Genomic DNA, 22,730 nt, shown 5'->3' with positions numbered 1-22,730 from the left:
ACACCCTTTGAAACTATAAATCCTTTTTAGAAACTAAATTAGTTTTATTTGAGTTAACCAATTTCTCTTTTCAATTCAATGACTCAAAGAACACCCTTTAGGTACGGTTTATAACTTTAATGGGTATACTCATATTCTCTTTATTATAGTTCACCACTCTATTGCCTTATATCAATATTATCATTTAGATTTATTATATAATAAAGTAATTAAATTTATCTATTTATTGTGGACCCTTATTCCGAAAACATTAGTTGTATGAAAGACGTTGATAAGAACACATCTTCAGTGGTAGTGACGGAAAAATATTTGTAACCATTGAAATTTTAAAATTCAGTTTAAACTTTTATTACGAAATAGTAGTGACAGTTTAGTTCTTTTTATAAAATACATAATGGGGCGACGAAAATCGAAAAGGAAGCCACCACCGAAAAGAAGAGCTATTGTGCCTTTAGATACTCAATTCACTTGTCCCTTTTGCAATCATGAAAAAAGCTGTGATGTTGTAATGTAAGTAAACTAACCTAATAATATATTATTGACATAAATAATTATTTTTAACATAAACAATACGATAGCATTATCTATTCGTTAGTTTTTTATTACCATTACTCACTTTAATAGGCTTTTATTATCTGTGAACCGAACATTTTACGCTATTTTTGCGTCCAACTGATACTGAATCTGATTTTGTTGTATTATCAATTTGGATATAATGAAGAAATTACCTTTGTATCTGATGGTAGCACTTTCTTGGTCGAATCCTGAAATGTTGGTTTCGTTTTTATCTAATAATAAAATGGAGTTGAATATTTAGTTCTGCTAATGGCGAATAGATGGTGCTACATGAATTTATTAAACAAACTAATAGCTTTATGTATTATTTTAGGGATAAAGGCCGTAGTGCAGCAAAGATAAAATGTCGGATATGCCTAGAGGATTTTCAAACAGCAATAAATAGACTATCAGAACCGGTGGATGTGTATAACGATTGGATCGATGCTTGCGAAGAAGCAAATTGAGAAAGAAAATGGATACAAAATAAGCATAATCATCATAAATAAACATCGTTAAAAACTTCTATTCAAGTATTCCCCGTTAGATTTTGTATTAATTTGGGATACTTAAATTCGGAATGAAGTTTTCAATAAAAATCCTGATACAAATTGTTATGTATGTTGGATTGTCAATAAAAGTACTTAATTATAAATCTAATAGTTTTTTTAATTTGCATAATATGCAAAAACTCAAAATCTGTACAAATCGTTAAAAACTTCTAGTCAAGTATTCCCTGATGAATATTTTTATGAAAATTAATAAAAAATATAATTGGACTGTGATGTTTCCCAGTAATATTTTCTATTAATTTGTGAAATGTAGATAAAAGCACAATGAAGCGTTCATATTGTCAATAAAGCTACTTAATTATAAATCTAATAGTTTTTTTAACTTGCATCGTACGTTTTAATCCTTTCAGCACCTTCATTAAAATTGCGGTGTCATTGGAAATAATATGAATTCAAAATTATATAATTTATAATATAATAAAAGTATTAACGACAACAAATTATCTTATAAAATTATGTATAATAATGATTATGCAATAAAAAAATATTACTAATTTTAATTTGTTGGATATTTAATAAGATTAATATAATTGTTCATCGTTGTGTTATGTAACAATCGTTCAGGGTTCAAAAGTTCCAATTTAGATTTAACGAAACAGTTCGACATTCACTGAATGTCAATATTACATAGCCAACCCTATACAAGTAACAGGTCAATTGAAAGGTTCAACACATAGTTGGCGCTACTAGAATTAAATCCACGTGATTTTTAGTTAGCCATAACCCTCAAAAGATGCGTGTATATATATGACAGCTGTCGAATCATTAGTTTATAAATTATAGCATTTTGAGTGAAGTAACTTGTGTTATTATTAAAAAAATGGATTTCGCGTGTTGATTAAATATTGCTTTCTGAAGGGAAAAAATACAGTTGAAGCAAAAACTTGGCTTGATGCCGAGTTTCCGGACACTGCCCCAAGAAAATCGACCATCAAGGATTGGTATGCTAAGTTTAGACGTGGTGAAATGAGCACCGAAGAAGGTGAACATAGTGAACGCAGTGAACGCCCATAAGAGGTTGTTATCGACGGAAACATTAAAAAAATCCATAAAATGATTTTGAATAACTCTAAATTGAAACTGAGTGAAATAGCCAACACCCTAGAGATATCAACTGAATGTATACATCATATCATCAGGTTGGGTGTAACAAACTTGAAGTAGAAATTAGATCAGTAGCATTTGATGGAGATGGGAAGTCTGCTAGAAGGACAGATCAGAAAAGATAGCAGGTTTGCTATCTTTTCTGCTGAACCTTTTTGGATTTGGAAATGCCAACCGAACCGCCGGTCGAAGTGAAGACCTAGGTACGCCATGGAAGCCATGCCAGCCATTGAATTATTGCGGTGTCGATCTTAAGTTGCGAGGCGCGCAGTTCGTAACACTTATTATGGAAAATGATGGCCTGGGTTTTCAGGGGGTTGATTTGCAACCTCCAGAATTTGACCCACTTGACCGCATTATCGAGCTGCTTCTGAACGTTTAGTTCATGAATTATAACTTCGAACATGGCAGCTGTGAAGAAAGCAGTATCGTCAGCGTAAAACGTGATGTTAATGTGCTCTTTTCTCGGCAGATCTAAAATAAAGAGGTATAAGGCTGTGGCCAGCGGGGAACCTTGAGGTACGTCAGCATCGATTTGTTTACGACTGGAAAGTGATTCCCTTATCTTGACCTGGAAAGAACTGTCCGAGAGATAGGACATTATGATAGCGGTTAGGTCTTCTGGGAGGCCTAACCGCACGCACTTTGCGATCAATCCGTCGTGCCAGACCTTATCGAAGGCTTTGGTTAGGTCCAGAACTGCTCCAAGCTTTTTACATTGGTCAAGAGCGTGATGGATGTGTGCGGCCAGACGAGTAGCCTGATGGACGGATGAGTGGTGAGCGCAAAAGCCGAATTGTTCATCCGGAATGATGTTGTTTTTCTTTGTAAAAGAGTTGAGAGCGTAGAGTATTGTCCTCTCGGCAAGCTTCGAAATGGCGCTGAGAAGGCTGATAGGCCTGTAATCAGATGGAGATGATTTTGCTCCTTTCTTGGGTATAACCACTATATGTGCGTGTTTCCAAGACGCCGGGAAATGTTGCAGCCTCATGATGGAGTTAATGATGTTTGCCAGTTCCGCGAGCTGCTTATGCGGGTGTTTTTTAACTGGGTAATCAATATTCCGTCGAAATCTATAATGTGAATTGTATTATTGGACATGCTATATAATGCTGTCATATTAAAGAGATATTTATTAAATTACAGTAAAACAATTTATTACGCTCTCAATTATAATCATAGATTCTCAGAACTAGTCTTAGTCACCCAAAAATACTTTTTAATACGTAAATACGTGCATCGTGCCTTTGAAATTATAAATCCCTTTTGAAAATTAAATAAGTTTTATTTGAATTTAAAATTGAACCATATTTTCTTTACAATTTTATCACTCAGAGGAACGTTTATAAGAATATATCTTCAGTGGTAGTGATAGAAAAATATTTGAAACTATTAGTCAGGTTGAAATTCAGTTTGAATTTTGATTACGGGATAGTAGTGACACTGTATTGTTCTTATAAAATATACAATGGGACGAAAAAAATCGAAAAGGAAGCCACCACCGAAAAGAAGAACAATTGAGCCTTTATATACACAATTCACTTGCCCCTTTTGCAATCATGATAAAAGCTATGATGTTGTAATGTAAGTAAACCAATCTAATGATATATTAATGTAAACAAATATTTTTACATAAAAAATACGTTAGCATTGTCTATTCCTTAATTTTTTTATTTTCATTACTCATTTTAATAGGTTTCTTTTATCTGTAAACCGCGCCTTTTACGCTATTTTTGCATCCAACTGACACTGAATCTGATTCTGTATTGTTTTATAAGTTTGGATATAATGAACACAATCTCCTTTGCATCTGACAGTAAAGCTTTAAAAGTTTTGGTTATGTTTTTATGATATATTAAAATGTAGTTGAATATTTATTTCTTTTATTGAGTAATAGATGGTGCCTCATGGATTTGTTAAATAAACTAATATTTTTATTTATTATTTTAGGGATAAAGGTCGTAATGCAGCAAAGAATAAATGTCGGATATGCCTAGAGGATTTTCAAACATCTATAAATAGACTATCAGAACCGGTGGATGTATATAACGATTGGATCGATGCTTGCGAACAAGCAAATTGAAAGAGAAAATGACACAAAATAAACACTTTGTACAAATCGTTAAATATCTCCATTCAAGTATTCCCTGTTATATTTTATATTAATTTGGGAAAAGATACTTAAAGAGCAATGAAGTGTTCAATAAAATTCCTTAAATATATTGTCACGTATGTTGGATTGTCAATAAAACTACCTAATTATACATCTAATAGTTTTTTTATTTTGCATAGTATGCTTTAATCCGTGCCTTTATTAAAATTATCATATCATTCAAATTATATGAATACAAAATCAAATAATGTTTTTATAGAGAAATGGAAACCTCATCTTTAATACATATAATTGATATTTTGCTTTTTTACTTAAGCGATTTTTTGGGTCTACGCATGAAGTTAGAAAAATTAATTTTTAAATAAATATGTTAGAAAAATACATAAATACAATATAAAATAATATAATTCGTAAACTAAAAAGTTGAGACTGATTTTATAGTATTTCATGATTGTTTTATTATATCGTTAACAGATTTTGAAGCTGTATCATAATAATACCACACCAATGATTTTGATATATATCATAAATTTTAGTTTTTGTTACTGTACTTTAAAATATTATTTTTTGGAATATCATACAACTTGACATTTTTAATTATTTGTTTCATAATTTTCACAATGACATTGTAAAAAAAATAATTTGCCTTACTTTAATATTAATCAAGTAAATAAAATATCAACAGAGACAGACTTAGTCTGCTTTCAGTATGAAAGAACAAAAAGATAGAAACTTTAATACATCTGTTTTATAATTACTTTTAATTATTTTTTATTATTTATTTAGTTATTTTATATATATTATTACATGTTATTATTATATTATTATATGTATTTGAGAAATTACATTTGTGTTTTATTTCAAATTTAATTGGTCAGTAGAATTTGGTGTCAGATGCTAATCAAGTGATGAGCATAAAATCCTCAACCAATGAAATGCCTTCTAATAAAATATTTTCTGTACAGATGTCAGTAATGGTAATTTAAACTAGCCAATGAAATGCAGGGAATTGGCGTTCTCAGCGCCTTCCTGTTAAGATAACGCAATACAATTCTACAATTATTTGTTTTCTGTACATTACTTTATATTGAATACATTATAGTCATACTGTCCATAGCGTTCTCAAATAAAACTCAATGGATTAACAATTCTATAAGATTTGTCTCAACAAAAACTATTTAATTAAACACGAAAATAAATAAATATATAGAACATTTTATACCTTAAAGTGTTACTATTTCCAAACTATTTGCGGCTTGAATTTTCTAATATTCATTTGTCACTTTCTAGTTCTCTTTGTATATTACCTATTGAGCCGTGCACCGTCATCGCATTCTCTTAGTTTTGAATTTGGTAAGTGTTGTTTACATTTGATTAAAGGTAAGTTTACAATAGTACCCATCGGAGGATGGTCTTTTTCATATTATATTCAGATTATTCGTATTGTTACACATATTTTATATATCATGTGGATGCAACTTTTGGTTTAAGATATAACAATATAAGAGTTGCAATTAGTACTAGAGTAGCGCAAAAAGCTTACTATATAGTCCTTCCAATAAAACAGCTAATGCCCATAGAAAAAAATAGAAATTTCACGGTATAGACCTTGGGGAAATGTTTTGTTTAGTTTAATCAACGGTAGCGCTGCGATCGCAAATTGTGATTGGCTAGTTTAAATTCCTGGTGCCGCCAGTAACATGGAACGTGATTGGTCGATCAAATTGTGTGAAGTCAGCGTTTTCTATGGGCATCCATTTTTAAGCTTGTTGTTTGAAGGTTTTGGTTTTTGTTTAGATCAAGAAATCTTCGTTTTACGTTATGCATATTTTCTGTTTTACATTAATTATTATGGAGTAATAATATAACAATTAATAACAATGCAGTAAAAGATGTAGTGTACCGAGGTAAAAATCTACTACGGAAATTAGACATCGTTTCCCAAAGAATAATCTCGCTCCTTTCCAAAAATGGGTTGATCAAAATATATCAACGTCATGGTGTCTGTCACGGACATTTTATTGAAAAATTTAGAATTACCTTGCTTCACGAGCAGGTATTAGGGTAAATGCATATCCAACATTGTTTTTAACAGGTACATATAAAATTGTCTATCTACTACATGTCTGTTTATTTATTGTTTGTTTATAGATAATCAAAACCTACTTATGAAGATGTTAGTAGTACTAAAATTCAATTAATCTACCAAGTTGTTTGTATGCTGTCAGTGTGATGTCTCTATATAAAGAAGTCTTACAAGGTAATAATTAAGATAACTGGATAATTAGTAGTAATAAATACTACTTTTAATTGTAAAATATCCCTAAAATATTTGTAATACTTTAACTTTTTAGAACAATCAGTGTTCATTAATTTGATATTAGAGCTATTGTATATTTAAATTTGATTGCCTTGTTAATAAAATATTTGCTACTGTGCCATCAATTAAAAATTGTATTGCTACTTTTAGGGAATTTATTACCTTAAAGAAATCTATTTTGTCTAAATTTACAAATAACTACATTTGTTTAACAAATTTTAACCAAGATTGCTTAAAGAATTTTGTTGTATCTATTAGAGGTCATGGAGGTAGAAACATATATCCTTCACCTAGTATGTTCGAGAAAACTTTAAAAGGGCTTTTTCAATTTTTTTCACATGATTATCCCGGAGAAAATTGTGAAGAAGATGAACTTGTTAGATAACTTATATTCTTTTTGAACGGGAGATTGTTGAGTTTATATTTTTAGTTCCAGAGAACTTTGCTCTGAAAAAAACAAGAGTCTAATATTGTATTTTAGTCTTATTTCAGACTATTTAACAAAACTTCTGAAAAAGAGACAACATGCAATATTTGTCTACATTCTATATTAAGTAATTCCACAGATTAAATACTATAAAATCTAAATATCTTAAAAAAACACATTTTTAGTGTTTCAACTGTCCAATCCATAATGATTTTCAAGATCAAATTTTAATATTTATTATGAGGTGTGATTGTATTTTTGGTTTAATGAAGTTAATGCAATATCAGCAAAGAAGGATTTAAAGTTTACCTTCAATATATCAAGATAAGTTAGAACTCTAATAGATCCCATAAAATTGATGGAACTAAACAAATATGGGAAGGCGTTATAGAAGAATTACAGATATTTTAATTTTGCCTAGAATAGAGTTAGTAATTGTTTTTTTTTGCTTTTTGTTTATATATATTTATATTATTTACACTTATGTATATTTGTTTAGTTTTTTATTTTAATAAATTTATTTTAAAAATTAAATTTTATTTTCATTTAAATATTATTGGCCAATAAATGTCACGTCACAAAGTAATCAGGCGAAATGGCAGACAAATCAAAGCAAAATATTTTCCTTACAAGTTTCTGCATAACTATTTTAAATTAACCAATCAAATTCACGTTGTCAGCGCCGCCAATGATTGAACTAAGCAAAACAAACTAAGCAAAAAACTTGCCCCACTACTTAAACATTGCAGTTGCACAACCCTGCCAATGCCCATCATAGGTGTCAAATGTCAAAAGTCAAATATATTGTCAAATTTAGTTTTAAAGAATGTAAAATTAGTCTTGAACTCAGAGGGGATTACACCTTCTTATTTTACCTTTGTTAAAAAGAAACAGAATTTGTGAAATGTGTAAATATTTCTGAAAAAAAGATAGCTGTTTGAATATGTATGCGAATCAGTTTATAAAATTCCATTTGTCTAGGTACTGATAGATCTTGTCATCAAACGCCTACGAAATTCTTCAAAACATTAGTGATACTAATTAGTGACTACAAACTGACAAACGTTGTAGACCAAAATTCTAAGTTAACATAATGAGTCAATAATGTACTGTGTTTACGTTAGAACATAAATTTTGATGCCGTGTCTTGACCGTTTGAGTTTGCAAACATGAACCATAGAGATCTATCTAATATTTTGAACAAAACTACGCGTAAAACTGTTAATGAAACCTGTTGCTAGTTATAATAATAGTTAGTTGAAATAAATTAACTGTTTAACATTTGACATTTATATTTGTGTATAGTACTTGTATAGGGTTGGTTATATGTTATCTTGGCATTCAGTGAAAGTCGAACTTTTGAAATTTGACTCATATTATTATAACTAAATTCTTGTTATTTTGAATGACACAGTAATTTTAATGGGGGTTCTACAAGGATTAAAACATACGGTGCAAGTTAATAGTAAATACTGGATTTATAATTAAGTAATTTTATTGACAATATGAAAATTTCAATGTGCTTTTAGTACATTTCACAAATTAAAACAAAATATAACTGAGAAACATTACAATCCAATTATATTTTTTATTTATATATTTTTGTAAAAATATTCATCGGGGAATACTTGACTAGAAGTTTTTAACGATTTGTACAGAGTTTTGTTTATTTTGTATCCATTTTCTTTCTCAATTTGCTTGTTCACAAGCATCGATCCAATCGTTGTACACATCAATCGGTTCTGATAGTATATTTATAGCCGTTTGAAAATCCTCTAGGCATATCCGACATTTTATCTTTGCTGCACTACGGCCTTTATCCCTAAAATAATACATAAAACTATTAGTTTGTTTAATATATTCATGTAGCACCACCTATTCGCCAATAGCAGAACTACAGATACAAATTAGCGTCAGATACAAAGGTAATTTCTCCATTATATCCAAAGTTATAACACAATAAAATGAGTAATGGAAATACAAAATTAACGAATACATAATACTAACCTATTATTTTGTTAAAAATAATTATTTATATCTATAATATATTATTATGTGGGTTTACTTACATTACAACATCACAGCTTTTATCATGATTACAAAAGGGGCAAGTGAATTGGGTATCTAAAGGCTCAATAGCTCTCCTTTTCGGTGGTGGCTTCCTTTTCGATTTTCTTCGTCCCATTGTATATTTTATAAGAACACTATAGTGTCACTACGGTTTTGTATTCAAAGTTCAAACTGAGTTTTAAGATATCAACAGTTGCAAATATTTTCCTGTCACTACCACTGAAGATGTGTTCTTATGAACGTCTTTAATGCAAGTGATGTTTTCGGAATAAGGGTCCACAATAAATAGATAAATTTAATTACTTTATTATATAATAAATCTAAATGATAATAATGATATAATGCAATAGAGTGGTGAACCATAATAAAGAGAATAAGAGTATACCTATTAAAGTTATAAACCGTACCTAAAGGGTGTTCCTCTGGCTGATAATATTATAAAGACAACTTGGTTAAAATTTTAATACCATGAATTCATGGTTTATGTCACTATATGGTTTATGTATTCTTTTTTGAATTTTTTAATTCTACTAAATTATTACATAAATAAATAACCAGGTAAAAGTATTATAACAGCTATTACTATTATTTTGAAGAATTCCGCAGATACTTGATAATATGCCTGATCAGTACTAACCTAAACTGAATTTTATAAATTGATTAAGTTATAAATTACAACGACCACTTTAGGGGATAAAAAGTTCTAAATATTATTTTATTTTCGTATTTAATCGAACATTGTTTATTGAAATAAATGTTATAGAATATTATGGATAGTATGACTATAACGTATTTAATATAAAGTGATATGCAGAATGTTAACCTAGTACATATAATTTCAGAATTATTTTGCGTGGCCTTAACAGGAAGGTACTGAGAACGCCCTTTCGCTGCATTTCATTGGTTAAGGATTTCATGCGCATGACGTGACTAGCATCTGACGTTAAATTCAACTGATCAATTAAATTTGAAATAAAACCCAAATGTAATATCTCAAATATATATAATAATATAATAATAACATAGAATAATATATATGTACATATATATATATATATATATATATATATATATATATATATATATGTACATATATATATATATATATATACTAAATAAATATTAAAAAATAATTAAATATAATTATACAAAAAAGGTGTATTAAAGTTCCGATCTTTTTGCTCTTATATATTGAAAGCAGACAAAGTCTGTCTCTATTAATATTTGAATTACTTGTTCAACACAAAAATGTAGTGAGACAAGTTATAATTATTTTTATGATGTCAATGTGAAAATTGTGGAACGGATAATTAAAACGGTTAAATTGTATGATATACGTCAAAATGGAGAAAACATACTAAAAACTAATATTTTAAAGAACAGCAACAAACATTAAAATGTGTGATATCTATCAAAATTACTGCTGTGTTCTTGTTATGGTAAGAACTTATGGTAAGTAAATCGAGGAGTTCAAAGAGACAGCTTAAAGATCTATTAACAATTTAATAAAACAATCATAAAATACAATAAAATCAACCTCAACCATTTGGTCTACGAATTGTACTATTTTATTTTGTATTAATGTATTTTTCTAACATACTTATTTAAGAAACAATTTTTCTGACTTCATGCGAAGACCCAAAAAAATCGTTTAAATAGTCTGAAGCCAAAATATTAATTATATGTATTAAAGATAATTTGAGATTGCTATAGCACTATAAAAAATATTTAATTTTGTATTCATATAATTTGAATGGTAATGTTAATAAAGGTATGACAGAGATTAAAGCATATTATGTAAATTAAAAAAACTATTAGATTTATAATTAAGTACTTTTATTGACAATCCAACATACATGACAATTTGTATCAGGAATTTTATTGAATACTTCATTGCGGTTTTAAGTATCCCAAATTAATACAAAATCTAACAGGGAATACTTGAATAGAAGTTTTTAACGATGTTTACTTATGATGATTATGTTAATTTTATATCCATTTGCTTTCTCAATTTGCTTGTTCACAAGCATCGATCCAATCGTTGTACACATCAACCGGTTCTGATAGTATATTTATAGCCGTTTGAAAATCCTCTAGGCATATCCGACATTTTATCTTAGCTGCACTACGGCCTTTATCCCTAAAATAATACATAAAACTATTAGTTTGTTTAATAAATTCATGTAGCACCATCTATTCGCCAATAGCAGAACTAAATATTCAACTCCATTTTATTATTACATAAAAACGTAACCAACATTTCAGAATTCGACCAAGAAAGGGTTACCGTCAGATAAAAAGGTAATTTCTTCATTATATCCAAAGTTATAACACAATAAAATGGAGAAATGGAAATACAAAATTAACGAATAGATAATACTAACCTATTTTTTTGTTAAAAATGATTATTTATATCAATAATATATTATTATGTGGGTTTACTTACATTACAATATCACAGCTTTTATCATGATCGCAAAAGGGACAAGTGAATTGAGTATCTAAAGGCTCAATAGCTCTTCTTTTCGGTGGTGGCTTCCTTTTCGATTTTCTTCGTCCCATTGTATATTTTATAAGAATACTACAGGGTCACTACGGTTTTGTAATCAAAGTTCAAACTGAGTTTTAAGATATCAACAGTTGCAAATATTTTCCTGTCACTACCACGAAGATGTCTTCTCATGAACGTCTTTAATGCAACTGATGTGTTCGGAATAAGTTTCTCAATAAATAGATAAATTTAATTACTTTATTATATAATAACTCTAAATGATAATAATGATATAATGCAATAGAGTGTTGAACCATAATAAAGAGAATAAGAGAATACCTATTAAAGTTATAAACCGTACCTACAGGGTGTTCCTCTGGCTGATAATATTATAAAGACAACTTGGTTAAAATTTTAATACCATGAATTCATGGTTTAGGTCACTGTATGGTTTATGTATTCTTTTTTGAATTTTTTAATTCTACTAAATTATTACATAAATAAATAACCATGTAAAAGAATTATAACAGCTATTACTATTATTTTGAAGAATTCCGCAGATACTTGATAATATGTCTAATTAGTACTAACCTAATTTGAATTTTATAGGTGGATTAAGTTACAAGTTATCGAAGCATCAAACAGCATTCTACATCTTTTTAACCCTTCTTAGGATATGGGATGGAAAAACCTGCCCCGCGTTTAGAAGATTGGCAGTGCATTGGATTATTTTGTAGGCCATGCTATATAACTGTCATATTATATAGCTATTTATTAATTTACAATAAAACTATTTATTATGCTCCCAATTATAATCATACGTTTCCAAAGGTAGCCTTATTCCACAAAAAATATTTACAAAACGTAAATACACTATACACCCTTTGAAACTATAAATCCTTTTTAGAAACTAAATTAGTTTTATTTGAGTTAACCAATTTCTCTTTTCAATTCAATGACTCAAAGAACACCTTTTAAGTACGGTTTATAACTTTAATAGGTATCCTCTTATTCTCTTTATCATCAATCATATATCAATATTATCATTTGGATTTATTATATAGTAAAGTAATTAAATTTATCTATTTATTGTGGACCCTTATTCCGAAAACATTAGTTGTATGAAAGACGTTGATAAGAACACATCTTCAGTGGTAGTGACCGGAAAATATTTGTAACCATTGAAATTTTAAAATTTAGTTTAAACTTTTATTACGAAATAGTAGTGACAGTTTAGTTCTTTTTATAAAATACATAATGGGGCGACGAAAATCGAAAAGGAAGCCACCACCGAAAAGAAGAGCAATTGAGCCTTTAGATACTCAATTCACTTGTCCCTTTTGCAATCATGATAAAAGCTATGATGTTGTAATGTAAGTAAACCAATCTAATGATATATTAAAGTAAACAATTATTTTTACATAAAAAATACGTTAGCATTGTCTATTCCTTAATTTTTTTATTTTCATTACTCATTTTAATAGGTTTCTTTTATCTGTAAACCGGGCCTTTTACGCTATTTTTGCATCCAACTGACACTGAATCTGATTCTGTATTGTTTTATAAGTTTGGATATAATGAACACAATTTCCTTTGCATCTGACAGTAACACGTTAAAAGTTTTGGTTATGTTTTTATGATATATTAAAATGGAGTTAAATATTTAGTTCTTTTATTGACGAATAGATGGTGTCCCACGGATTTGTTAAATAAACTAATATTTTTATTTATTATTTTAGGGATAAAGGTCGTAATGCAGTAAAGATTAAATGTCGGATATGCCTAGAGGACTTTCAAACATCTATAAATAGACTATCAGAACCGGTGGATGTATATAACGATTGGATAGATGCTAGCGAACAAGCAAATTGACACAAAATGACACAAAATAAACACTTTGTACAAATCGTTAAATATCTGCATTCAAGTATTCCCTGTTATATTTTATATTAATTTGGGAAAAGATACTTAAAGAGCAATGAAGTGTTCAATAAAATTCCTTATATATATTGTCACGTATGTTGGATTGTCAATAAAACTACCTAATTATACATCTAATAGTTTTTTTATTTTGCATAGTATGCTTTAATTCGTGCCTTTATTAAAATTATCATATCATTCAAATTATATGAATACAAAATCAAATAATGTTTTTATAGAGAAATAGAAACCTCATCTTTAATACATATAATTGATATTTTGCTTTTTTACTTAAGCGATTTTTTGGGTCTACGCATGAAGTTAGAAAAATTAATTTTTAAATAAATATGTTAGAAAAATACATAAATACAACATAAAATAATATAATTCGTAAACTAAAAAGTTGAGACTGATTTTATAGTATTTCATGATTGTTTTAATATATCGTTAACAGATTTTGAAGCTGTATCATAATAATACCACACCAATGATTTTGATATATATCATAAATTTTAGTTTTTGTTACTGTACTTTAAAATATTATTTTTTGGAATATCATACAACTTGACATTTTTAATTATTTGTTTCATAATTTTCACAATGACATTGTAAAAAAAATAATTTGCCTTACTTTAATATTAGTCAAGTAAATAAAATATCAACAGAGACACACTTAGTCTGCTTTCAGTATGAAAGAACAAAAAGATAGAAACTTTAATACATCTGTTTTATAATTACTTTTAATTATTTTTTATTATTTATTTAGTTATTTTATATATATTATTACATGTTATTATTATATTATTATATGTATTTGAGAAATTACATTTGTGTTTTATTTCAAATTTAATTGGTCAGTAAAATATTTTCTGTACAGATGTCAGTAATGGTAATTTAAACTAGCCAATGAAATGCAGGGAATTGGCGTTCTCAGCGCTTTCCTGTTAAGATCACGCAATACAATTCTACAATTATATGTTTTCTGTACATTACTTTATATTGAATACATTATAGTCATACTGTCCATAGCGTTCTCAAATAAAACTCAATGGATTAACAATTCTATAAGATTTGTCTCAACAAAAACTATTTAATTAAACACGAAAATAAATAAATATATAGAACATTTTATACCTAAAAGTGTTTTTTTATTTCCTTTGTACCTATTTTTAATTTGTCACTTTCTAGTTCTCTTTGTATATTACCTATTGAGCCGTGCACCTTCGTCGGATTCTCTTCTGTTTTGAATTTGGTAAGTGTTGTTTACATTTGATTAAAGGTAAGTTTACAATCGTACCCATCGGGGGATGGTCTTTTTCATATTATATTCAGATTATTCCTATTGTTACACATATTTTATATATCATGTGAATGCAACTTTTGGTTTAAGATATAACAATATAAGAGCTGCAATTAGTACTACAGTAGTGCAAATAGCTTACTATATAGCCCTTCCAATAAAACAGCCAATGCCCATAGAAAAAATAGAAATTTCACGGTATAGGCGATCTTGGGAATATATTTCGTTTAATTCAATCAACGGTAGCGCTGCGATCGCAAATTGTGATTGGCTAGTTGAAATTCCTGGTGCCGCCACTAACATGGAACGTGATTGGTCGATCAAATTGTGTGAAGTCAGCATTTTCTATGGGCCTCCATTTTAAAGTTTGTTGTTTGAAGGTTTTGGTTTTTGTTTAGATCAAGAAATCTTCGTTTTACGTTGTGCATATTTTCTGTTTTATATTAATTATTATGGAGTAATAATATAACAATTGATGACAATGCGTCAGTGTAGTAAAAGATGTAGTGTACCGGGGTAAAAATCTACTATGAAAATTAGACAACGTTTCCCAAAGAATGATCTCGCCCCTTTCCAAAAATGGGTAAAATATATCAACGTCATGGTGTCTGTCACGGACATTATGGTGAAAAATTTAGAATTACACTTGCTTCACGAACAGATATTAGGATAAATGCATATCCAACATTGTTTTTATCAGGTATATATAAAATTATCTATCTACTACATGTCTGTTATATATTGTTTGTTTATAGAAAATCAAAACCTACTTATGAAGATGTTAGTAGAAATAAAATTCACTTAATCTACCACCAAGTTGTTCTGTCAGTGTGATGTCTCTATATAAAGAAGTCTTACAAGAAGGTAATAATTAAGATAACTGGATAATTAGTAGTAATAAATACTACTTTAATTATAAAATATCAATAATTTTACAGTAGAGCTATTGTATATTTAAATTTGATTGCCTTGTTAAGAAAATATTTGTTGCGGTGTCATCAATTAAAAATTTAATCGCTACTTTTAGGGGATTTATTACCTTAAAGAATTCTATTTTGTCTAAATTTACAAATAACTACATTTGTTTAACAAATCTTAACCAAGTTTTTCACATCATTCTCCCGGAGAAAATTGTGAAGAAGATGAACTTGTTAGATAACTTATATTCTTTTTGAACGGGAGATTGTTGAGTTTATATTTTCAGTTCCAGAGAACTTTGCTCTGAAAAAAACAAGAGTCTAATACTGTATTTTAGTCTTATTTCAGACTATTTAACAAAACTTCTGAAAAAGAGACAACATGCAATATTTGTCTACATTCTATATTAAGTAATTCCACAGATTAAATACTATAAAATCTAAATATCTTAAAGTTTACCTTCAATATATCAAGATAAGTTAGAACTCTAATAGATCCCATAAAATTGATGGAACTAAACAAATATGGGAAGGCGTTATAGAAGAATTATAGATATTTTAATTTTGCCTAGAATAGAGTTCATAATTGTTTTTTTTGCTTTTTGTTTATATATATTTATATTATTTACACTTATGTATATTTGTATAGTTTTTTATTTTAATAAATTAATTTTAAAAATTAAATTTGATTTTCATTTAAATACTATTGGCCAATAAATGTGACGTCACAAAGTAATCAGGGGAAATGGCAGACCAATCAAAGCAAAGTATTTTCCTTACAGGTTTCTACATAACCATTTTAAATTAACCAATCAAATTCACGTTGTCAGCGCCGTTAATGATTGAACTAAGCAAAACTTTGCCCCACTACTTATACATTGGAGTTGCACACCCGTGCCAATGCCCATCATAGGTATCAAATGTCAAAAGTCAAATATATTGTCAAATTTAGTTTTAAAGAATGTAAAATTCGTCTTGAACTCAGAGGGGATTACACCTTCTTATTTTACCTTTGTTAAAAAGAAACAGAATTTGTGAAATGTGTAAATATTTCTGAAAAAAAGGTAGCTGTTTGAATATGTATGCGAATCAGTTTATAAAATTCCATTTGTCTAGGTACTGATAGACCTTGTCATCAAACGCCTACGAAATTCTTCAAAACATTAATGATACTAATTAGAGACTACAACCTGACAAACGTTGTAGACCAAAATTCTAAGTTAACATAATGAGTCAGTAATGTACTGTGTTGACGTTAGAACATAAATTTTGATGCCGTGTCTTGACCGTTTGAGTTTGCAAACATGAACCATACAGATCTATCTAATATTTTGAACAAAACTACGCGTAAAACTGTTATTGAAATCTGTTGCTAGTTGTAATAATTGTTAGTTGAAATAAATTAACTGTTTAAAATTTGACATTTATATTTGTGTATAGTACTTGTATAGGGTTGGTTATATGTTATCTTAGCATTCAGTGAAAGTCGAACTTTTGAAATTTGACTCTTATTATTATAACTAAATTCTTGTTATTTTGAATGACACAGTAATTTTAATGGGGGTTCAACAAGGATTAAAACATACGGTGCAAGTTAATAGTAAATACTGGATTTATAATTAAGTAATTTTATTGACAATATGAAAATTTCAATGTGCTTTTAGTACATTTCACAAATTAAAACAAAATATAACTGAGAAACATTACAATCCAATTATATTTTTTATTTATATATTTTCCTAAAAATATTCATCGGGGAATACTTGACTAGAAGTTTTTAACGATTTGTACAGAGTTTTGTTTATTTTGTATCTATTTCCTTTCTCAATTTGCTTGTTCACAAGCATCGATCCAATCGTTGTACACATCAATCGGTTCTGATAGTATATTTATAGCCGTTTGAAAATCCTCTAGGCATATCCGACATTTTATCTTTGCTGCACTACGGCCTTTATCCCTAAAATAATACATAAAACTATTAGTTTGTTTAATATATTCATGTAGCACCACCTATTCGCCAATAGCAGAACTACAGATACAAATTAGCGTCAGATACAAAGGTAATTTCTTCATTATATCCAAAGTTATAACACAATAAAATGAGTAATGGAAATACAAAATTAACGAATACATAATACTAACCTACTATTTGGTTAAAAATAATTATTTATATCTATAATATATTATTATGTGGGTTTACTTACATTACATCACAGCTTTTATGATGATTACAAAAGGGGCAATTGAATTGAGTATCTAAAGGCTCAATAGCTCTCCTTTTCGGTGGTGGCTTCCTTTTCGATTTTCTTCGTCCCATTGTATATTTTATAAGAACACTATAGTGTCACTACGGTTTTGTAATCAAAGTTCAAACTGAGTTTTAAGATATCAACAGTTGCAAATATTTTCCTGTCACTACCACTGAAGATGTGTTCTTATGAACGTCTTTAATGCAAGTGATGTTTTCGGAATAAGGGTCAACAATAAATAGATAAATTTAATTACTTTATTATATAATAAATCTAAATGATAATAATGATATAATGCAATAGAGTGGTGAACCATAATAAAGAGAATAAGAGTATACCTATTAAAGTTATAAACCGTACTTAAAGGGTGTTCCTCTGGCTGATAATATTATAAAGACAACTTGGTTAAAATTTTAATACCATGAATTCATGGTTTATGTCACTATATGGTTTATGTATTCTTTTTTGAATTTTTTAATTCTACTAAATTATTATATAAATAAATAACCAGGTAAAAGGATTATAACAGCTATTACTATTATTTTGAAGAATTCCGCAGATACTTGATAATATGTCTGATTAGTACTAACCTAAATTGAATTTTATAAATTGATTAAGTTACAAATTACAACGACCACTTTAGGGGATAAAAAGTTCTAAATATTATTTTATTTTCGTATTTAATCGAATATTGTTTGTTGAAATAAATGTTATAGAATATTATGAACAGTATGACTATAACGTATTTAATATAAAGTGATATGCAGAATGTTAACCTAGTACATATAATTTCAGAATTATTTTGCGTGGCCTTAACAGGAAGGTACTGAGAACGCCCTTTCGCTGCATTTCATTGGTTAAGGATTTCATGCGCATGACGTGACTAGCATCTGACGCTAAATTCTACTGATCAATTAAATTTGAAATAAAACCCAAATGTAATATCTCAAATATATATAATAATATAAAATAACATAGAATAATATATATATATATATATATATATATATATATATATATATATATATACTAAATAAATATTAAAAAATAATTAAATATAATTATAAAAAAAGGTGTACTAAAGTTCCGATCTTTTTGCTCTTATATATTGAAAGCAGACAAAGTCTGTCTCTATTAATATTTGAATTACTTGTTCAACATAAACATGTAGTGAGACAAGTTATAATTATTTTTATGATGTCAATGTGAAAATTGTGGAACGGATAATTAAAACGGTTAAATTGTATGATATACGTCAAAATGGAGAAAACATACTAAAAACTAATATTTTAAAGAACAGCAACAAACATTAAAATGTGTGATATCTATCAAAATTACTGCTGTGTTCTTGTTATGGTAAAATCGAGGAGTTCAAAGAGACAGCTTAAAGATCTATTAACAATTTAATAAAACAATCATAAAATACTATAAAATCAACCTCAACTAGTTGGTCTACGAATTGTATTATTTTATTTTGCATTAATGCATTTTTCTAACATACTTATTTAAGAAACAATTTTTCTGACTTCATGCGAAGACCCAAAAAAATCGTTTAAGTAGTCTGAAGCCAAAATATTAATTATTTGTATTAAAGATAATTTGAGATTGCTATAGCACTATAAAAAAATATTTAATTTTGTATTCATATAATTTGAATGGTAATGTTAATAAAGGTATGACAGAGATTAAAGCATATTATGTAAATTAAAAAAACTATTAGATTTATAATTAAGTACTTTTATTGACAATCCAACATACATGACAATTTGTATCAGGAATTTTATTGAAAATTGACTTCATTGCGGTTTTAAGTATCCCAAATTAATCCAAAATCTAACAGGGAATACTTGAATAGAAGTTTTTAACGATGTTTATTTATGATGATTATGTTTATTTTGTATCCATTTTCTTTCTCAATTTGCTTCTTCGCAAGCATCGATCCAATCGTTGTATACATCAACCGGTTCTGATAGTCTATTTATAGATGTTTGAAAATCCTCTAGACATATCCGACATTTTATCTTTGCTGCACTACGGCCTTTATCCCTAAAATAATACATAAAACTATTAGTTTGTTTAATAAATTCATGTAGCACCATCTATTCTCCAATAGCAGAACTAAATATTCAACTCCATTTTACTATTACATAAAAACGTAACCAACATTTCAGGATTCGACCTAGAAAGTGTTACCGTCAGATACAAAGGTAATTTCTTCATTATATCCAAAGTTATAACATAATAAAATGGAATAATGGAAATACATAATTAATGAATAGATAATACTAACCTATTTTTGTGTTAAAAATAATTAGTTATGTCAATAATATATCATTATGTTGGATTACTTATATTACAACATCACAGCTTTTATCATGATTGCAAAAGGGACAAGTGAATTGTGTATCTAAAGGCTCAATAGCTCTTCTTTTCCGTAGTGGCTTCCTTTTCGATATTCGTCGACCCATTGTATATTTTATAAAAACACTACACCGTTACTACTGTTTCGTAATCAAAGTTCAAACCGAGTTTTAAGATATCAACAGTTACAAATATTTTCCTGCCACTACCACTGAATATGTGTTCTTATGAAAGTATTTAATGAAACTAATGTTTTCGGAATAAGAGTCCGCAATAAATAGTTAAATTTAATTACTTTATTAGATAATAAATCTAATTGATAATATTGATCTAAGTCAATAGAATGATGAACTATAATAAAATGATTAAGAATATACCTATTAAATTAAATTATAAAAATTGTAAAGACAATTTGGTTCAAATTTTAAATCAATGCAGTCATGGTTTATATCACTATATAGTTTATGTATTCCTTTTTGAAAATTTTATTTCTATTAAATTATTATGTAAATAAATAACCAGTTAAAAGTATTATAACAGCTGTTACTGGCATATGGAGGTTCTTCTTGTGGTAACTTATGAATGAATGAATACAAAAACATATAGAGTAATGCTTTTTATTGCAGTTATATAGCCCGTCCAATAAAATAGTCAATGCACATCATAAAAATGTACCGCATAACATTGAAATATTAGTTACTATTAGTTAAGTTTGACCACTTATTACTATTGTTTTGAAGAATTCCGCAGGTATTTGAAAATATGGTCGATCAGTACTAAACTAAATTGAATTTTATAGGTGGATTAAGTTACAAGTTACCGAAGCATCAAACAGCATTCTACATCTTTTTAACCCTTCTTAGGATATGGGATGGAAAAACCTGCCCCGCGTTTAGAAGATTGGCAGTGCATTGGATTATTTTGTAGGCCATGCTATATAACTGTCATATTATATAGCTATTTATTAATTTACAATAAAACAATTTATTATGCTCCCAATTATAATCATACGTTTCCAAAGGTAGCCTTATTCCACAAAAAATATTTACAAAACGTAAATACACTCTACACCCTTTGAAACTATAAATCCTTTTTAGAAACTAAATTAGTTTTATTTGAGTTAACCAATTTCTCTTTTCAATTCAATAACTCAAAGAACACCTTTTAAGTACGGTTTATAACTTTAATAGGTATCCTCTTATTCTCTTTATCATCAATCATATATCAATAATATCATTTAGATTTATTATATAATAAAGTAATTAAATTTATCTATTTATTGTGGACCCTTATTCCGAAAACATTAGTTGTATGAAAGAGGTTGATAAGAACACATCTTCAGTGGTAGTGACGGGAAAATATTTGTAACCATTGAAATTTTAAAATTCAGTTTAAACTTTTATTACGAAATAGTAGTGACAGTTTAGTTCTTTTTATAAAATACATAATGGGGCGACGAAAATCGAAAAGGAAGCCACCACCGAAAAGAAGAGCTATTGTGCCTTTAGATACTCAATTCACTTGTCCCTTTTGTAATCATCATAAAAGCTGTGATGTTGTAATGTAAGTAAACTAACCTAATAATATATTATTGACATAAATAATTATTTTTAACATAAACAATACGATAGCATTATCTATTCGTTAGTTTTTTATTACCATTACTCACTTTAATAGGCTTTTATTATTATCTGTGAACCGGACATTTTACGCTATTTTTGCACCCAACTGATACTGAATCTGATTTTGTTGTATTATCAATTTGGATATAATGAAGAAATTGCCTTTGTATCTGATGGTAACACTTTCTTGGTCGAATCCTGAAATGTTGGTTTCGTTTTTATGTAATAGTAAAATGGAGTTGAATATTTAGTTCTGCTAATGGCGAATAGATGGTGCTACATGAATTTATTAAACAAACTAATAGCTTTATGTATTATTTTAGGGATAAAGGCCGTAGTGCAGCAAAGATAAAATGTCGGATATGCCTAGAGGATTTTCAAACGGCTATAAATAGACTATCAGAACCGGTTGATGTGTACAACGATTGGATCGATGCTTGCGAAGAAGCAAATTGAGAAAGAAAATGGATACAAAATAAGCATAATCATCATAAATAAACATCGTTAAAAACTTCTATTCAAGTATTCCCTGTTAGATTTTGTATTAATTTGGGATACTTAAAACCGCAATGAAGTTTTCAATAAAATTCCTGATACAAATTGTTATGTATGTTGGATTGTAAATAAAAGTACTTAATTATAAATCTAATAGTTTTTTTAACTTGCATCGTACGTTTTAATCCTTTCAGCACCTTCATTAAAATTGCGG

At 28.3% G+C, this 22,730-nt stretch overlaps 8 protein-coding genes across 9 annotated transcripts; 4 read left to right on the top strand and 4 right to left on the bottom strand.

Moving 5' to 3' along the window:
• The first annotated feature begins 275 nt into the window (after positions 1-275).
• On the top strand, positions 276-1,083 carry LOC143190931 (transcription elongation factor 1 homolog). The gene is made up of 2 exons (XM_076395543.1): positions 276-510; positions 890-1,083. Exons 1-2 carry the CDS (start codon positions 395-397, stop codon positions 1,020-1,022), a joined length of 249 nt encoding a protein of 82 aa, XP_076251658.1. The 5' UTR covers positions 276-394; the 3' UTR covers positions 1,023-1,083.
• Positions 1,084-3,699: 2,616 nt separating this feature from the next.
• On the top strand, positions 3,700-4,412 carry LOC143190882 (transcription elongation factor 1 homolog). Its single transcript, XM_076395452.1, has 2 exons — positions 3,700-3,815; positions 4,182-4,412. Exons 1-2 carry the CDS (start codon positions 3,700-3,702, stop codon positions 4,312-4,314), a joined length of 249 nt encoding a protein of 82 aa, XP_076251567.1. The 3' UTR covers positions 4,315-4,412.
• A 4,368-nt stretch (positions 4,413-8,780) lies between these two features.
• Positions 8,781-9,276, bottom strand: LOC143190955 (transcription elongation factor 1 homolog). Its single transcript, XM_076395573.1, has 2 exons — positions 9,161-9,276; positions 8,781-8,913 (listed from the first exon to the last, which is right to left on the bottom strand). Exons 1-2 carry the CDS (start codon positions 9,274-9,276, stop codon positions 8,781-8,783), a joined length of 249 nt encoding a protein of 82 aa, XP_076251688.1.
• A 1,892-nt stretch (positions 9,277-11,168) lies between these two features.
• On the bottom strand, positions 11,169-11,723 carry LOC143190959 (transcription elongation factor 1 homolog). Its single transcript, XM_076395574.1, has 2 exons — positions 11,608-11,723; positions 11,169-11,301 (listed from the first exon to the last, which is right to left on the bottom strand). The coding sequence occupies exons 1-2, from the start codon at positions 11,721-11,723 to the stop codon at positions 11,169-11,171; spliced, it is 249 nt and encodes an 82-aa protein (XP_076251689.1).
• Positions 11,724-12,790: 1,067 nt separating this feature from the next.
• On the top strand, positions 12,791-13,524 carry LOC143190932 (transcription elongation factor 1 homolog). The gene is made up of 2 exons (XM_076395544.1): positions 12,791-13,025; positions 13,392-13,524. The coding sequence occupies exons 1-2, from the start codon at positions 12,910-12,912 to the stop codon at positions 13,522-13,524; spliced, it is 249 nt and encodes an 82-aa protein (XP_076251659.1). The 5' UTR covers positions 12,791-12,909.
• A 4,089-nt stretch (positions 13,525-17,613) lies between these two features.
• LOC143190951 (transcription elongation factor 1 homolog) lies at positions 17,614-18,106 on the bottom strand. The gene is made up of 2 exons (XM_076395569.1): positions 17,994-18,106; positions 17,614-17,746 (listed from the first exon to the last, which is right to left on the bottom strand). The coding sequence occupies exons 1-2, from the start codon at positions 18,104-18,106 to the stop codon at positions 17,614-17,616; spliced, it is 246 nt and encodes an 81-aa protein (XP_076251684.1).
• A 1,845-nt stretch (positions 18,107-19,951) lies between these two features.
• On the bottom strand, positions 19,952-20,506 carry LOC143190063 (transcription elongation factor 1 homolog). 2 transcript variants are annotated; one of them, XM_076394145.1, is made up of 2 exons: positions 20,391-20,506; positions 19,952-20,084 (listed from the first exon to the last, which is right to left on the bottom strand). In XM_076394145.1, exons 1-2 carry the CDS (start codon positions 20,504-20,506, stop codon positions 19,952-19,954), a joined length of 249 nt encoding a protein of 82 aa, XP_076250260.1. The 2 variants fall into 2 exon arrangements, with proteins under 2 accessions (XP_076250260.1, XP_076250261.1); XM_076394146.1 differs by having other exon boundaries at positions 19,952-20,083; positions 20,405-20,506.
• A 1,219-nt stretch (positions 20,507-21,725) lies between these two features.
• Positions 21,726-22,601, top strand: LOC143190674 (transcription elongation factor 1 homolog). The gene is made up of 2 exons (XM_076395171.1): positions 21,726-21,962; positions 22,345-22,601. Exons 1-2 carry the CDS (start codon positions 21,847-21,849, stop codon positions 22,475-22,477), a joined length of 249 nt encoding a protein of 82 aa, XP_076251286.1. The 5' UTR covers positions 21,726-21,846; the 3' UTR covers positions 22,478-22,601.
• Positions 22,602-22,730: the final 129 nt, after the last annotated feature.

Source organism: Rhynchophorus ferrugineus, unplaced genomic scaffold (assembly GCF_030347505.1).
Source record: "Rhynchophorus ferrugineus isolate W39M unplaced genomic scaffold, kcgeb_rfMv2 rfM2, whole genome shotgun sequence".
Classification (NCBI taxonomy): Eukaryota; Metazoa; Arthropoda; class Insecta; order Coleoptera; family Curculionidae; genus Rhynchophorus; species Rhynchophorus ferrugineus.
This window is presented reverse-complemented; position numbering and strand designations above follow the sequence as displayed.

Excerpts from the sequence above, each read along its gene's own strand:
- LOC143190931 (XM_076395543.1), top strand. The coding sequence starts at position 395 with ATGGGGCGACGAAAATCGAAAAGGAAGCCACCACCGAAAAGAAGAGCT. Across the intron at positions 511-889 it reads AAAAGCTGTGATGTTGTAAT|GGATAAAGGCCGTAGTGCAG; the intron begins GTAAGTAAACTA and ends GTATTATTTTAG.
- LOC143190882 (XM_076395452.1), top strand. The coding sequence starts at position 3,700 with ATGGGACGAAAAAAATCGAAAAGGAAGCCACCACCGAAAAGAAGAACA. Across the intron at positions 3,816-4,181 it reads AAAAGCTATGATGTTGTAAT|GGATAAAGGTCGTAATGCAG; the intron begins GTAAGTAAACCA and ends TTATTATTTTAG.
- LOC143190955 (XM_076395573.1), bottom strand. The coding sequence starts at position 9,276 with ATGGGACGAAGAAAATCGAAAAGGAAGCCACCACCGAAAAGGAGAGCT. Across the intron at positions 8,914-9,160 it reads AAAAGCTGTGATGTTGTAAT|GGATAAAGGCCGTAGTGCAG; the intron begins GTAAGTAAACCC and ends GTATTATTTTAG.
- LOC143190959 (XM_076395574.1), bottom strand. The coding sequence starts at position 11,723 with ATGGGACGAAGAAAATCGAAAAGGAAGCCACCACCGAAAAGAAGAGCT. Across the intron at positions 11,302-11,607 it reads AAAAGCTGTGATATTGTAAT|GGATAAAGGCCGTAGTGCAG; the intron begins GTAAGTAAACCC and ends GTATTATTTTAG.
- LOC143190932 (XM_076395544.1), top strand. The coding sequence starts at position 12,910 with ATGGGGCGACGAAAATCGAAAAGGAAGCCACCACCGAAAAGAAGAGCA. Across the intron at positions 13,026-13,391 it reads AAAAGCTATGATGTTGTAAT|GGATAAAGGTCGTAATGCAG; the intron begins GTAAGTAAACCA and ends TTATTATTTTAG.
- LOC143190951 (XM_076395569.1), bottom strand. The coding sequence starts at position 18,106 with ATGGGACGAAGAAAATCGAAAAGGAAGCCACCACCGAAAAGGAGAGCT. Across the intron at positions 17,747-17,993 it reads CATAAAAGCTGTGATGTAAT|GGATAAAGGCCGTAGTGCAG; the intron begins GTAAGTAAACCC and ends GTATTATTTTAG.
- LOC143190063 (XM_076394145.1), bottom strand. The coding sequence starts at position 20,506 with ATGGGTCGACGAATATCGAAAAGGAAGCCACTACGGAAAAGAAGAGCT. Across the intron at positions 20,085-20,390 it reads AAAAGCTGTGATGTTGTAAT|GGATAAAGGCCGTAGTGCAG; the intron begins ATAAGTAATCCA and ends GTATTATTTTAG.
- LOC143190674 (XM_076395171.1), top strand. The coding sequence starts at position 21,847 with ATGGGGCGACGAAAATCGAAAAGGAAGCCACCACCGAAAAGAAGAGCT. Across the intron at positions 21,963-22,344 it reads AAAAGCTGTGATGTTGTAAT|GGATAAAGGCCGTAGTGCAG; the intron begins GTAAGTAAACTA and ends GTATTATTTTAG.